At 30.3% G+C, this 14,104-nt stretch overlaps 1 protein-coding gene across 3 annotated transcripts in view; it reads right to left on the bottom strand.

Annotated features, from left to right (window-relative positions):
• Nucleotides 1-447: 447 nt before the first annotated feature.
• The window catches only part of LOC100204415 (polyamine-transporting ATPase 13A3), a 77,070-nt gene continuing 63,413 nt past the window's right edge, over nt 448-14,104 (bottom strand). For 2 of the 3 annotated variants that reach the window (XM_065793618.1, XM_065793619.1), the window contains one exon: nt 448-1,429. In XM_065793618.1, the coding sequence (XP_065649690.1) occupies nt 573-1,429 (857 nt within the window). In that variant the 3' untranslated portion in view covers nt 448-572. Of the gene's footprint in view, nt 1,430-6,433; nt 6,717-14,104 lie in introns of all 3 variants that reach the window. The other variant, XR_010637650.1, reaches the window with a different exon arrangement.

Here is a 14,104-nt window from a genome sequence, read left to right as displayed (position 1 = left end):
ATGTATTTTAATCAGTATATTTATACTTTATATGCACAGTTTTGAAAGTGATTGAGTTTTTTTATCATTATTATTTTAAAATAAAATAAGTTTTAACATACTACAAAAGTACAACACAACATAATACAAAGATAAAAATTTATATAAAACAATAAGCAGATAAAGTTATTTTTATTATTGCAATTATATACAATTGGCGACCGAACCTTAATACTTTAAAGATATCTATTAAAACCGTTTGTTTTTAAAGCACATATTTCAGAAGAGTTTTTTTCGTAAGTTTTGTAAAAGCAAAAATTGAAGTTAACAAGTCATGAGTTAAGAGGAAAATGTTGCAGTCTTAATTCATGTCGATAATTAAGTTTAGCCAACAGCCAAATATTACTAAACGAAGTTGGTTCTAAAATATTGGAGGTCTTTTTTAAAATAATAAAAAGGCAAAAAAAGTTATGGGCACAAGTCTTAATTTGATTTTCAAAATCTGATATACAAAGATATAGAAATAGAATAAGATATAGAAATATGGTATATAAAGATGATAAATAGAAAAAACTATTCGATAATGCTTGAAATTACTCTTGTGGAGGCCAATCTTGATTTTGCATTTCTGTTAAAATTTGTTTGTATAAATTTTTCGGTAATTTTTTCCTTCTTATCCAGTTCGTTAATCTTTTTGTATGTTTTGCTTCCAGCAAACGTTCGAAAAGAAAGGATACCACTAAATGACTCAAAGCTATTCCAATTACTAGAACAGAATGTTTAGGATTCGGCGGCTCAATCAAACTAAATATATTCAACAATTCTTGAGTTGGTTTTATACTAATGTAAAGAGTTATAGCTATTAAAACTACAATTAAAATTCCGTATACGTAGTTTTGATAAATAGGTGATCGATATGGGGTACCTTTAAAACAAACTAATGATGTCCAAATAGTCAAATAAAACGAAACGATTACGACTACACTGTTTTCAAAACAAGTATTATTTTTATCGGCGTTAAATTTTGTTACCGGTACGTACCAACTCATTTGTTTAATGGAATAAAAAGTAATCAGGAGGGTTCCTATTATAAGCAATATCTGTAAAATGATTCCACTTATAAAAATAGGATGAAGAAGCCTACCCCTTGGTCTTTTTAAAGTTAGTTTGCTACTTGCTTTTGATAAAGTCATGGCTAGCACAAGTGGAATATTTAATCCTAAATCTACGTATATAAACTGGTTGTTGGAAAAATTTGATCGAACGGTATAAAGAATTATTACGCCAAAGAATTGAATCATGCTGTAGAGTATCATATACTTGAATGTTGCAAATGATGTTACAAGTGCTGCGCGTCCTTCCATAATTAGCGTTGGAACGCACGTAATATTGAATACTTTTGATGTAAATGGTGCTACTATTGATGCTTCTGCGTAAGAGAGTGCAATACCTAAAAAAATTATTATATTATTACAAACTTTATTTCAGGTTTACAACTTATTTTCTAATATTAAAATCAAATATAACAGATTAGTATTTTAAAATTATGAGCTGATAGCTAATAACCCTTTCCTTCTTTAACTTGTTCTGTTAAACTCTTATGTATCTGAGAAGATATATAAATAATCCTTTTCTTTGTCATCTTCTAATATCGCATCAAATTTTTAACATTTACTTAATGATTTTATAACTTTATTAACAAAATTAGTTTGCTAGAGGTATGAAACTAGTAATTTAAGTTTCAAATAAACGCACATTTTTTCCTAATGTTTTTTGTAAAAGGATTCTATAAATTACTTATTTTATTTTTGGGCAAAAGCTATTACTTATTTGAATTGAGATTTTCTTTCAAAAAATATTAGGTTTGACATTTTGGCGTTTTTTAAATATTACAGTAATGGTTTCAAAGATGTACTTTAGAGTACTTAGTTATTTTGTTTTAGATAGTTAGTTGAAGTTAACTTAGCTTTAAGTTAATTTAGTTTAAATTGATTTAAGTTAACTTAGTTTCAACTAGTTTAAGTTAACTTAGCAGTAGTGTATCATGAAAAATGCTAAAGCTATGATATTAAGCTATCATGTTAACTTGAGCTGCTTTTATTGTTATGACTCATAAAACGACAGTTTGATTAAAAAGATTTCCATAGCCAAAAATTTTACTTCTTTTGGAAACTTTAAAAATTAAAAAAAAAATTTTTTTAAATAAAGCGCCCTCCAGCTTAACAAGTAGGCTAACTACAAATTTTCCAAGCGAAGGGTTCTCATCTAGTTCTTCAATCCAATACCTACATACAAACTTACCAGCCACCTTCAGTTTTTTATCTTATGCTGAACTACTTTTTTTAATTACATATATTTTGTGTATATTATATACAACTCAAATGCCTTTACAAAAACCTGAATTTTCTTATAAAAAAATTGACCAGCTTAACTTTCATTCTGTTCAGAAAAACTATTCTGATAAGCTTTGTTTCTGTGAAACTTGTTTCGACCCATAAAACCAATTTTGATTAAAAATTTCACTCTTTAGTCGTTTGCGTAAGTTTTTCCAAGGAGAGTTTGATGTAAACATAGGCTCAAATTCAACAAAGTCAAAACTCTTTTTTAAACTAATAGCAAGTAAGGGTTAAAATCAATATTGGTTCTTAACGTATCTTTTTAATAATGCAATTATTAGTTAATGCATTCAATACATTTCTCAGAAGTCCCAAACAGCGCCCTACCCTTCTTGGTGAGCTGCATAAAGTTTTTCACTACCGATGCTGTCGCTGCTAACATGAAGCAACCCAACGTCACAAAAATTAAAAAGAAAAGATGATTTTCAAAAAAAGGACAAACAACCGTGGGAACCGGCAGAAATTTATTTCTCCACTGTTTCCTGCGAGGTAATGAAACACTTGCTTAGTGACTCTATTCTTTTTGACTTATTCCTGGAAGATACATTACGAACCTAGTCTAGGTTATCAACATTATTTTAAAATAGCTTAAATTTTGTGATTACATCCTCACAATTTTTCTGACTTTCACGATAAGATTTTTAAAAAAGAACCTGTAGCTGAATGACACACTATGAAGGCTACTGCTGGTCATGAAACAAGCAACATTTAAAGAGTCAAACAAGGTGATTTAAAGGTTCTCAGTGGAGTTCCAAAAGATGCTGTTCTAGAGCTTCTACTTATTGTAATCTTTATTAGCAATATGATTGGCCTCATTTGTCACTTTATAAGTATTAATTTTCCAAAGACACAAAGTTAATAGTAAAGTCACATCTGACTACTAACAAGTTCAAGAACACATTGAATTTTTTTTTTAAATGAGACCGCACCTAGAATATGCGTTTTAAATTTTGTGTAACCGTATTTCCTTTATACTTATTCTTGAATTTGTTGTCTAATCAACAGGGTTGGGGTATATCAAAGGACATTTACTTTGTTACTTTGCTAATCTTTGCAGTTCTTCTACATATAACGATTTAAATTTACAGCAATGTACTTTTATTTTACTATTTTAACTTTTCAGGTTTTTACTTTGTGACAAGTTGAAAAAGTACAAAAGTACTTAAACTTTATTGGTTTGAATGAAATGTACAATACTCACAATACCACGAAACTAAAACTGGTACCACCTGACCTTAGATTCCATCAAGACGTAAAGCTGCAGAGTAACACAACACATACAACATAAATAAACAAAGCAATAAGAAAACTGAATTTACAATCGGAAAACTGTTTAAAACCTTTTATGACAAAACGCATCTATGCTCTTTTACTTTGAGTCCTTCACCAGCGATCTGCATGCCACTTAATGAACTATATAGCTACTCGTGATAATGCAACTGCTGAAAATAGGAAAAAATAAGAATTGATTTGGAATCCCTACAAAACAATTCTCAGCAGCAGTAGCAACTGAATAAAAACAATGACAATGCAAATGCCAATTCAGTATGTTTGAAGCAGTCATGTCTGAAATCACAGTTGAATTCTTTCATTTTGTCTCATGGCACTTGTACTGCTTCTGATAACATTATTTTAACAAACATTATTAGCACCTGTTCATCACTTGATTACTTTCATAGTTCTCCACTGTTGAAAAACGTTTTTTGAAAGGAAATACAACTTGCCAGCAAGTGCAGCCTGCGAACGGTAATTTAGCTTTCATGCCAAATTGCACTAGAATGACTGGCGAACATTTTGAACAACAGCTCCTATTACAAGGAAATTGTAAGATAAAGCCTTGACACACATGTTAATAAATACGGCCCTTCGTATTATTGCGTCCTAAATAAAGCAAAACAAATATAATTGCCAAAATATCAAGCTAATTTAAATCCTCAAAATCTAGTGTAAACCTGTTAGTCTGTTTCAATAAACGTATAATCGATTAAATATATAATAATTTTTATTCCAAGATGATTTAAAAACTTATTTCTCGTGTGTTAACGTTGATTGTATTCACTTTTGTGACCCAAAAAATTAGTTTTTACTTTGTAACTTTAAAGTACTTTTAACAGACTGTACTTTTTTACTTTTATTGAAGTATTTTGGTTTAGCAGTACTTTTTCTCTTTACTTTGTTAAAAATAATATTAAAAAAAAGTCGATATACAAAATGAAAAACCAATTAAATAAAACAAGTAAAAAAAAATTAAACAGTAAAAATAAACAAAAGATTTTCTGAATTTCAAAAAATAAAATAGTTGAGTTCCTGAATTTTTATAAAAATTTATAGGAAATTTTTAAATCGTTTTATAAGTAAAACTTGAATCTTTGAGACCATAATATAAAATGATTTATCAGTAATTGAGGTTTGAAGTTTCATAAAACTTTGACTTTTTGTATCATTTTTTAAATTTTTAATGTTTGGACGTAGCATTTTCATGGAGTTATAAAAGTTGATTGAAATAAGAGAAAGTGCTGATTTTTTATGAACAAATGCAACATCAATTTGAATACTTGTAATAAAAAAATGAGCTCATAAGTTGTTTACTTTTTTTCTGTTACCCAAAACCCTAAAGGTTATCAATAACATAAGTTCTGTGCTTTTGAGCATAAAGTCTCTGTTTAATCTTTGTTTTGTTAAAATGTTATAAGTTTTTTGGAAAAAAATCATGTTTTATAAATCTAAAAATCATGCCTCAAAATGGTTTATTTAAAAAATAATCTAAAAATCATGTCTCAAACCTGCTTTAGAAACGATTAAATTTATGTTAACTTTGAAAAGCAAAAAATCGATGTGTCAAAGTATAGTTTTTTGAAAATGGTTTATCTACCGAATTACTCGTTTAAATGCTTCAATGGGTGGTTGTTTCTAAATGCAATTATCTTTAGTTCAAAAAGACCTTTGATATAAAAAAATATTTGATAAAAAATACCATGAAATCTATTGATGAATCTATAATAAAAAATTAATTATTCGTTCTTCACAACATTTGTTTATATATATATATGTATTTTTTTTTTTTTTTTTTTTTTTGGTTATTAAAGTACTCCCAGAAGTCCTTACAGTTCTTACATGAAATTAATAAGCTTATTATAATAAGTATCAAGTTATTGAGATTATTTACTCATTGAGTTATTTTATTGATTTCCAAATCTCTTTACCACATGAACAAACCTTCCAACGTCATATATTATTACGCGTCATCATTATTTAGTGCCTCAAAATTAGCTAATATCTCGTCAACAAAATTTTTAGTGTCATTTACAAATACGTCATTTGTTAATTACTTTGATAAGTCTTTGATAGCTTCAATTTGCTAAGGATTTTTTGCAAGCCCTGCTGGTATTTTTAAGCATTTCGCTAAATGAAGAAACAATTTGCTGTTGAAGTTATTCATTAGAGCTAAATGACTCTTTTTCAACTTTTTTATTTCTTACTTTGAAGTGAACTTTTTCTGGTGTTTTTTGACGTCTTGTTTCTTCTCCAACAATAAATTCTCATGTGAGTCTTTCTTCTTGATTGTAAATCTTGTAAATATGCTTTCTTGTAATCTTTTGAAAATCTTGTAAATATGCTAACGTACAGGTAAAGCCGATCCTACAAGATTAATGTGACGCTCTAATTTAAATTTTTAGCTATCGTAGCTGTATCAATTGCTCAGAAAGATTTGGAGTTGGACGAACAAACAAGCAAATTAGCAAGATATTATAAAAATGAATCCATTTATGTTTGCTTGCTTTAAATGCTTCAGGCATTTTTATTCCAATGGTTTGGAGGTTTGGAGGCCACCATCAGTGTCAAAAAAACATAAGACATGACTAATCGTTGCAGCAAACACCAGCGTTAAGGCACTTACTTTCTGTTTCTTTTAATTTTTTATTGGTTCTAAACAATTTCCCACCGTAAAGTGGGGAAAGCTTTAGGGACATTGCTCCTGTTACCACAATAAACTTTTGACATAAAGTTCTTTCATTATTTTTATATGAAATTAAATGGATTGAAGTAATATTTGTTACCTTGCTATCAATGACTGGTTTTAACTTGCCAATTTCAACAGCTAATACTTTTGAATCTTTTGAACCTCCAAAAATGAAACACTCTTCTATATATACTGTGTTCACATACAGTTGTTCCCAACATTGACATGTTCATTAGTGCACCTCTTGGCAACTTTCTTGGCACTTTTGCATTGGTAGTTTTTTTGTGTCACATTTTAATCACATCAAGTGCAAATGGCAAATGTTTATCACCTTGCTAGTATAGAACAACGTTTTGCAACTTAGTTCACTGAATAACACCCTAATACGAAAACAGTAAATAGTTTATAAGATCTAGTATCAGATAAATATTCAAAAATACCATCATACATTACATGAAATTAGATCAGTCTCTTCCACCAAATTTACTACCAAATTTTAAATCTTTTGCTTTTAATAATTAATATAATATATGTAATTTCATCCGTGTCACCATACCCATACTTTGATCGTCTTTTGAACGTTTCGGATGTCTTTTAAACGTTCAAAAGACGTTTTTTTTAAGTACCTTGCCCACTGGGTAATCTACTATGAGTTTAACTTTTAGTTATTATTAGTATTTAATAATAATCAGTATTTTCTTGAGATCAGTTACTTACCCATAAGCTGGTCTCTTTCTTAACTTGGTTCATAGCATACTTTTTGGCTTTGTTTTATTGCGCGTATCTTAGAATGTGTTTTATTTAAGATTATATAAACTCAATACTTTTGAGCACACTACACTTAAATTCTTCTCTTTATTTGCAAGTGACATGCAGTCATGACATTTCCTCATAGGAATTATTTGTTTTGAAAATGTAGTATGTAAACTACGAAACATGTCAAGATTGAAAAACGTATTTTTTTTCTTAAAAGTATTTTAACATTTATTGTTATCACCTTATTATTAGAATCACACAAATCTCAGCTGATACAGTGTAAAGCAATTTTTGACTTTTATATGTAATGAAACCCATAAAGTCTTTAAGTATTGGTTTCTCTTAACGTTTTTTATATGTCTTTTGTTGTGTTTGCATCTATTGAGGTTTTGGAAATACATTTTATTTTAGGAAAAAACCCAAATATACCTTCATATATTGTATCATCAAAGCTTGGCAGTAAATGCTGTTGGCTTGATTTAAGATTTTTTTTTTAGCGATGAATCTGATAAAATAGATTAATTTATTGATTGCCATTCGTTTTGATATGAGTTTTAGGTACATAAATGCTCAGCAGATAGACTTAGCTTACAATTGCTATACAGTTACGACTATTAAAAATTGTTTCAAAAATGTACCCTTTGTTTCATTTAAATGTAAGTACTTTGATTTCCTTTTTTTGCTTCCTGGTCAAATATTTGTGCACCTTAAAAAATAAAGGTTTCCATTTTTCCAAGCATAAAAAAATAATCATTAATCATTAACAACCATCACGATGTTCATTTAAAAAAACTTATTTAATAGTTTTTATAACAAATTTTTTTGAAAAATTTAGAAATGATGATATTACTGATAAAATAGTATTTATTCAGCAATATCACCATTTCTGATATTTCTGATAAATCATCATTTCATTTATAATATCATTTCATTTCATTATTAAATATTCCATCTGGAATATTTAATAATGAAATGGTTGCGTCGGGTCTTCGATAATTTCCAAAATTTTGCCTTCTCATTTTTGTGCCTCATTCTCAGATTTTTTAAAGTTATGTACACCTTTGTTAGAATTTTTTATATTTTGTTGATTGTAGAATTTGATATCTAAGTGATGTGTGTTTTTTTAATATGTCATTTTACAAATAAATTATGAACACATAAAACACATAATCATTAAAAACAATTTACACATTAAATATATGAAAATTCCACAATTTTCTAGTTAAATTACAATAAAGCACAATAAAAGATTACTTTTATGTCGCAAAAAAAGTGGGCTATTATACTTTATGTGTATATTATTAAATTATCCATAATATTAAAGTATGTTTTGGAAATGATATAATATTCTAATGATACGCACAGTGTTATAAAATGGGTTCTAACCTTGACTTTCTGACCCGAGAAAACCCTTTTGTGGAATGATAGCCCACACTATGGGGATCACTTGGATATAAGTATTAAAATCAGATTACAACGTCCTGGCAAGTTATTGATGTTTAAATTTTCTGAATTTATTGATTACACACACATTCGAAATGACAGCTTGTTTTGCATTTTTACAGTAAGATATAATTTTAAATTCAAGTAAACAAACATACTGTAGCATAAAGAGCATTATGTTTTATAAAAACATAAAAAAAAGTTGAAAAATTAAAAGATATCAAGAAGATAAGCTTCCTTTATTACCAAACAAATATAATATTTTTTTATTCTTCTGTTTTTCTGTTTAACTTTTCATAAAAATTATTTTTAACTGTGAAAATAAGACAGTTTTTGAATTTTGGGAAAATTTCGGGAAAATAAAAATTTCGGGAAAAGGCATGATTTATTTACTTTATTCGCGAGAGCAAAACTGCGCACATCTAATTTTACAAAAAAATGCCGAATACAGCAAAAAACCACCAAGACTGCAGGAAAACTGTCTGTTTTCTTTGCTTCAGTAAATGTCAGAGGGAACTGACACCTTTCCTAAAAGAAAAATGCCAAACAATACTCAATGAGAGGATCGATTTTAGTAATGACAAAGTTCCACTTGGAATTTGTAAAAAGTGTCGTTCTTGTATAAGAAGAAAGGATTCTGGAGAACACATCAATCTCCCATCACTTTACAATTTTGAGACTATAAAAATTTGACCTCAAACTAGAGACACACAATGTGACTGTTTGATTTGTTCTGTTGGAAAACTGAGAAATAATGAGAAAACTCAGCTTTTGCAGAGCTCAGCACAAAATACTCCATCTTCAACTGTCCAAAAACGATGCTCTAACTGTTTTTCAATTATTGGAAGAGGATTACCTCATCATTGCACAAAGGGCACTTTGCGAAATAACCTTGTTGCTGTTGCAACCAAGGATCCTGTTGCATCTGAACGAGTTGCTGCTCTTGTTGTTTCAAGTAAGGATTCTTCTCCACATGGCACTGTTCGATTGAGTCAACCACAAGGTGGAAGAATGCTTCCAATAATGCCAGGTAAAAGTTTAACTTTCATGAAAAGATATTTTAGAAATTTCGAAATTAAACAATATTTGCATTTATTTTAGGTTCCTCATCAGCTAGAAAACTATTTCCTCCAAACCCATCAATTAGTATAAAAGAACTTGTTCAAGTTCAGGCAAACACAGGGCTTTCAAACAATGGCATCAAGAAACTAGCTGCTACAATTAATCAGTCAACTTCACAACATATTGTTGAGAAAAACTATGCTGTAAAATTTGATGCAGTTAGTAAGCAGCTTTCTCACCATTTCACGAGTTCATTGATTAAAGATCATGCTGGATGTGGAAAGACTGTCATTCATTGCAAGGACTTCAAAGAGCTTAAAAATGAACTCATTTCTATGAGAAGCACATCAAACAATCATATTGTGAAAGTTGGAATTGACGGTGGGGAAGGATTCCTGAAAGTAAGCCTTGGAATTATTGAATTAAATTGTGAAACTAACACTCCCCCAGCAAAACTCAATTGCACAAACAAGTTTTTCAAGGACACTGGAGTTAAGCGGCAACTTATTATTGCTGTCTCTGAGGACCTGCAAGAAAACTACTCAAATGTGTCTCAAATTTTCGAATTGATCAATATGAGAGACCAAGATTTTGTTTTGTCCTGTGACCTAAAACTGGCAAATATAATTTGTGGTCTCCAAGCACACTCAAGTGCACACCTCTGCACCTGGTGTGAGTCAAGTGTAAAGGACCTTTTAAATCAAAGAAAATTAAGAACTTTCCGATCTCTTGATCAGAATGTCTCACTTTTCAATGCAGCAGGATCAAACATCAAAAGAGCTCGTGATTACATGAATGTTGTTCATTCTCCTGTATTTGATCTTGCTGGTGGCACATTAGTTTTGGACTTCATACCCCCATCTCTTTGCTGCCCTACTAAAAGTTTTCCCTCAAGAAACTCTTTGGACTGATTCACTGCACATTAAACAACAGCTTTATCATGGAGGGCATTTTGCAGGAAATGAGTGCAGGAAGCTGCTAAAAAATATTGATCTTCTTCAATCTATTGTTGAGAAACACTCATGCTATGCTGCAATACCATTAGTTGATGTATTTCGAAAATTCAATGCAGTAGTGTCTGCCTGTTTTGGATGCGTTCTTGATCCAAGTTATGTACAAAAAATTGAAGCTTTCAGAGTGGCTTATATGGCACTGCAAAATGTTTCTGTGACACCCAAGGTTCATGCTGTATTTTTTCATGTGAAAGATTTCATTGACAAACACGGCCAAGCTCTCGGACTTTACTCAAAACAAGCAACAGAGGCAATGCATCACAACTTTCAAGTGCATTGGCAAAGGTACAAACGACCTAACCATCATCCTGAATACAGTAAAAAGTTGCAATGCTGCCTTGTGGACTTTAATAGTAAACATTGCTTGTGAAAAGAGCCATTTTAGAATGATTTTTTCTTGTATTAGAATATTTATTTTAAAGCATAATTTTCATTTTAGATACACGATAAACTCTCAGAATATGTCTTTTTGTTTCCCTAGTTCATATTTATTGGAATAACCTATATTTTGTACTATATTCTGTCGGTTTTTGACGGAAAACTCGAAAATTATGGTTTATGTCGGTTAAAACTGAAATTTGGCTTCTAAAAAAAAAAAAAAAAAAATCTTGTCGGTAAAACTTGCTTTTTTCATTTTCACCCCCCCCCCCCCCACGTCTTTGTCGTTCGGTACGGCCCTGTCAATAACTTGCCAGGACGTTGTAATCTGATTTTAATACTTATATCCAAGTGATCCCCATGGTGTGGGCTATCATTCTACAAAAGGGTTTTCTCGGGTCAGAAAGTCAAGGTTAGAACCCATTTTATAACACTGTGTACGTAAACTAAAAGAAAAATGAAAGAGTATTCGTAAAAATTCATTTTTACGAATTTAAATGCAAAAATCACTTTTTAAATGCATTAAATTCATAAACCTTTTTTTATATCTAAAATAAGTATGATATTTGAGTTCAAATATTTAAAGGTGAAAAAATAACTATATTTTATATAGATTTAAGTAAATAAGTAAACCTCATATATTAAACAACAACCAAATGAATCAAAAACAATGAGTTTTGATGAAGTTAGTTCGTTTGTTTTAAAACAAACTGCAAAAGGTTTTGTTGACCCAATTATCTAATTTTGAAATTGAGTTTTGACACTGAATGCCTTTTATGATCTTTCGAACAGTGTATTAGAGAGAGATATAGGTATTTTTGTACAACCGGATATGAAGTGGAAACATCAAACACAAGTATGCGTTATCAAAGCTTCAAAAAAACTGGGTTCATCAAAAAAATCCAAAAAAATTCCAAAATTTGAAAGTAGAGATTGGAATATGTGAAAAACCTTTATACTATTTTTGCAGTGAAAATATCATACGTAAATTGAATACTTAGTTATGAAAAACGACTATTTAAAAGGGGTTTAAAGACTTTAAATTTTAGAAGAAAACAAGGAGACTTGATTTATTTAAACAAAATATTGAACCATTTAGAGTCATTTAATTTGTCAAGGTTTGAATTAAACGTTGCATAAATGTTCTTCAACAAGAGGTCACAAACATAAAAAATCAGGATGCTTTGTTTCACCCCATGCGGAACAAATGACTTTCGCGCATTGGTTAGATAAAGAATCAATTTCTTTTCAAACAGATTGTGCAAATTTTGTAACAAACTTCCTGGTAATGTTAAAGATTCCAATATTTGAGCAGGTTTAAAGCAAGTCTCGACAAATCGTTTACAAAAAACGAAACTTTGATTTCAAAAATAAAAAAAGTACTGGGCTGCTATAGTTAATCTATAGCTATGCTATAGATCAGCTTGTAAATAGATAAGATTCACGCCGTTTACCACTAACTAACTAACAGATACTAACCATAATTTAAAAATATTGTTTATTAGATAACTACCAATTCTAATAACAGTTTTTTTTAATGTGTCAAAGGCTAATTTAAATAAAAGGTATCTACATTTAGACACAACCACCCAATAAAATTTAATAAGAGAAGTTAGGTAAATAAACCATTTAAAAAAAAAAAAGCTTTATTAGCTCAATGGCACGTTTATCCTTTGCTTGTCAAAAATAGCACAAATTCTATTGTTTTCAGTCCAGGTGAGATTTCACGGAGAGCAATAATCCTGATAAAGCCTACCTATCTGACCCAAGACCGCCACTTTTATGGGGTAATAGTGTACACAAATAAGGTAATAAGGTACCTTGTGATGCAATTTTTGAAACCTTTTCAATATGTCTCCGGAAAGCAGACCTATTAGACCTCAACATTACCAATTACTGTGATATTTGATCACTATTTTCAAAATAAAGGATACATGAATGTTCTACTATGTAATATCAACAAGTTTTGTTATAATTGCTTTATTGCTACATGTACCATTTTCATTCTATAGACAAAATATTGATTTGCTATTTGAAGCGAGGTTTTAATTGGCTTATGCATAACATGCAGTTAAGAATTTAAATGGTCAAATTTTTGATTATAAACCGTAAGCTATACCTTTCTGATGCCTAATCTAATCAATCGAATTACGGTAGCAGTTCTTTAAAAATGGTAACTTTCAGATCAGTTATGCAGCATAACAATCTTTCTTTCTTTGTACTCTGAATGATTATTGTTTTGTTTATACCGTGAGCAAGGTTTTAAAAGTTTTTATGAGCTGTTTCGACAGTTTGTTTACTATAGGGTCCCAAGCGGGAATCCTTTGCGATTGATGAAATCTTTAATGTGGTAGAAGACTGTAGGAACTTTGGGTGTTACGCTTGCACCAGATGTCATTAAATAAAACAAAATCCGACTAAACGATAAATCGAAAGGAAGCTTTAACAACCGTATTGAAACTTTTGAATGTTTCAATTATGTGAAGAATATTGGCAACCGAGTTTGTATCAGCAAGTTGCTAGAGCACATCCACATTCCTAAGAAGCTTGCTGCATTCATTTCCATTAAACTGGTCACCGTGATAAGGGGTCAGTTGAATGTGAAGAGCAGCTAGACACATAACAGCTCCTATCCAAGCAGTTCTAAGTATCTTGAAAAGATGGTTGATAACTCCTATAAGGAGTTGCAATTCCATCAATGGGATTATTTACAAAGTTAGAACATTGTCAGGTTCACTGACAATGATTGACTTTGACACTGACAATGATTGACTTTCGAATGATATTGCCAAACAACTTTCCGAGAGCAACAACCCCGCCGAATTTCCAAAAAGACTAGAGGCTTAATCTAATTGAGTCCAGTGTTGGTAAGTTCCCAGATTTGGCTAGACACTTGGATTTGACTGCACACCATGTACAAGGGTGCATACTTGAATGACTTTGAAGACAACAAATTATATTTGCAACTTTCATATCGCAAGTCAAAGTTTAAATCCATTTGCATTAATTAGTAACTAGATTTGTTTAATGTTGGAGTGAGTTTCTGGCAAATATTCTGATACCGCAACAAAAACTTGTCTCTTAACTCTAGTGTCGTTGCCAGTCCTTTGAGTAAG

The sequence above is a fragment of the Hydra vulgaris genome, chromosome 03 (genome assembly GCF_038396675.1).
Source record: "Hydra vulgaris chromosome 03, alternate assembly HydraT2T_AEP".
In the NCBI taxonomy this organism is placed as follows: Eukaryota; Metazoa; Cnidaria; class Hydrozoa; order Anthoathecata; family Hydridae; genus Hydra; species Hydra vulgaris.
Note: the sequence above shows the minus strand (reverse complement) of the source record. Positions and strands in the feature narration are given on the sequence as shown.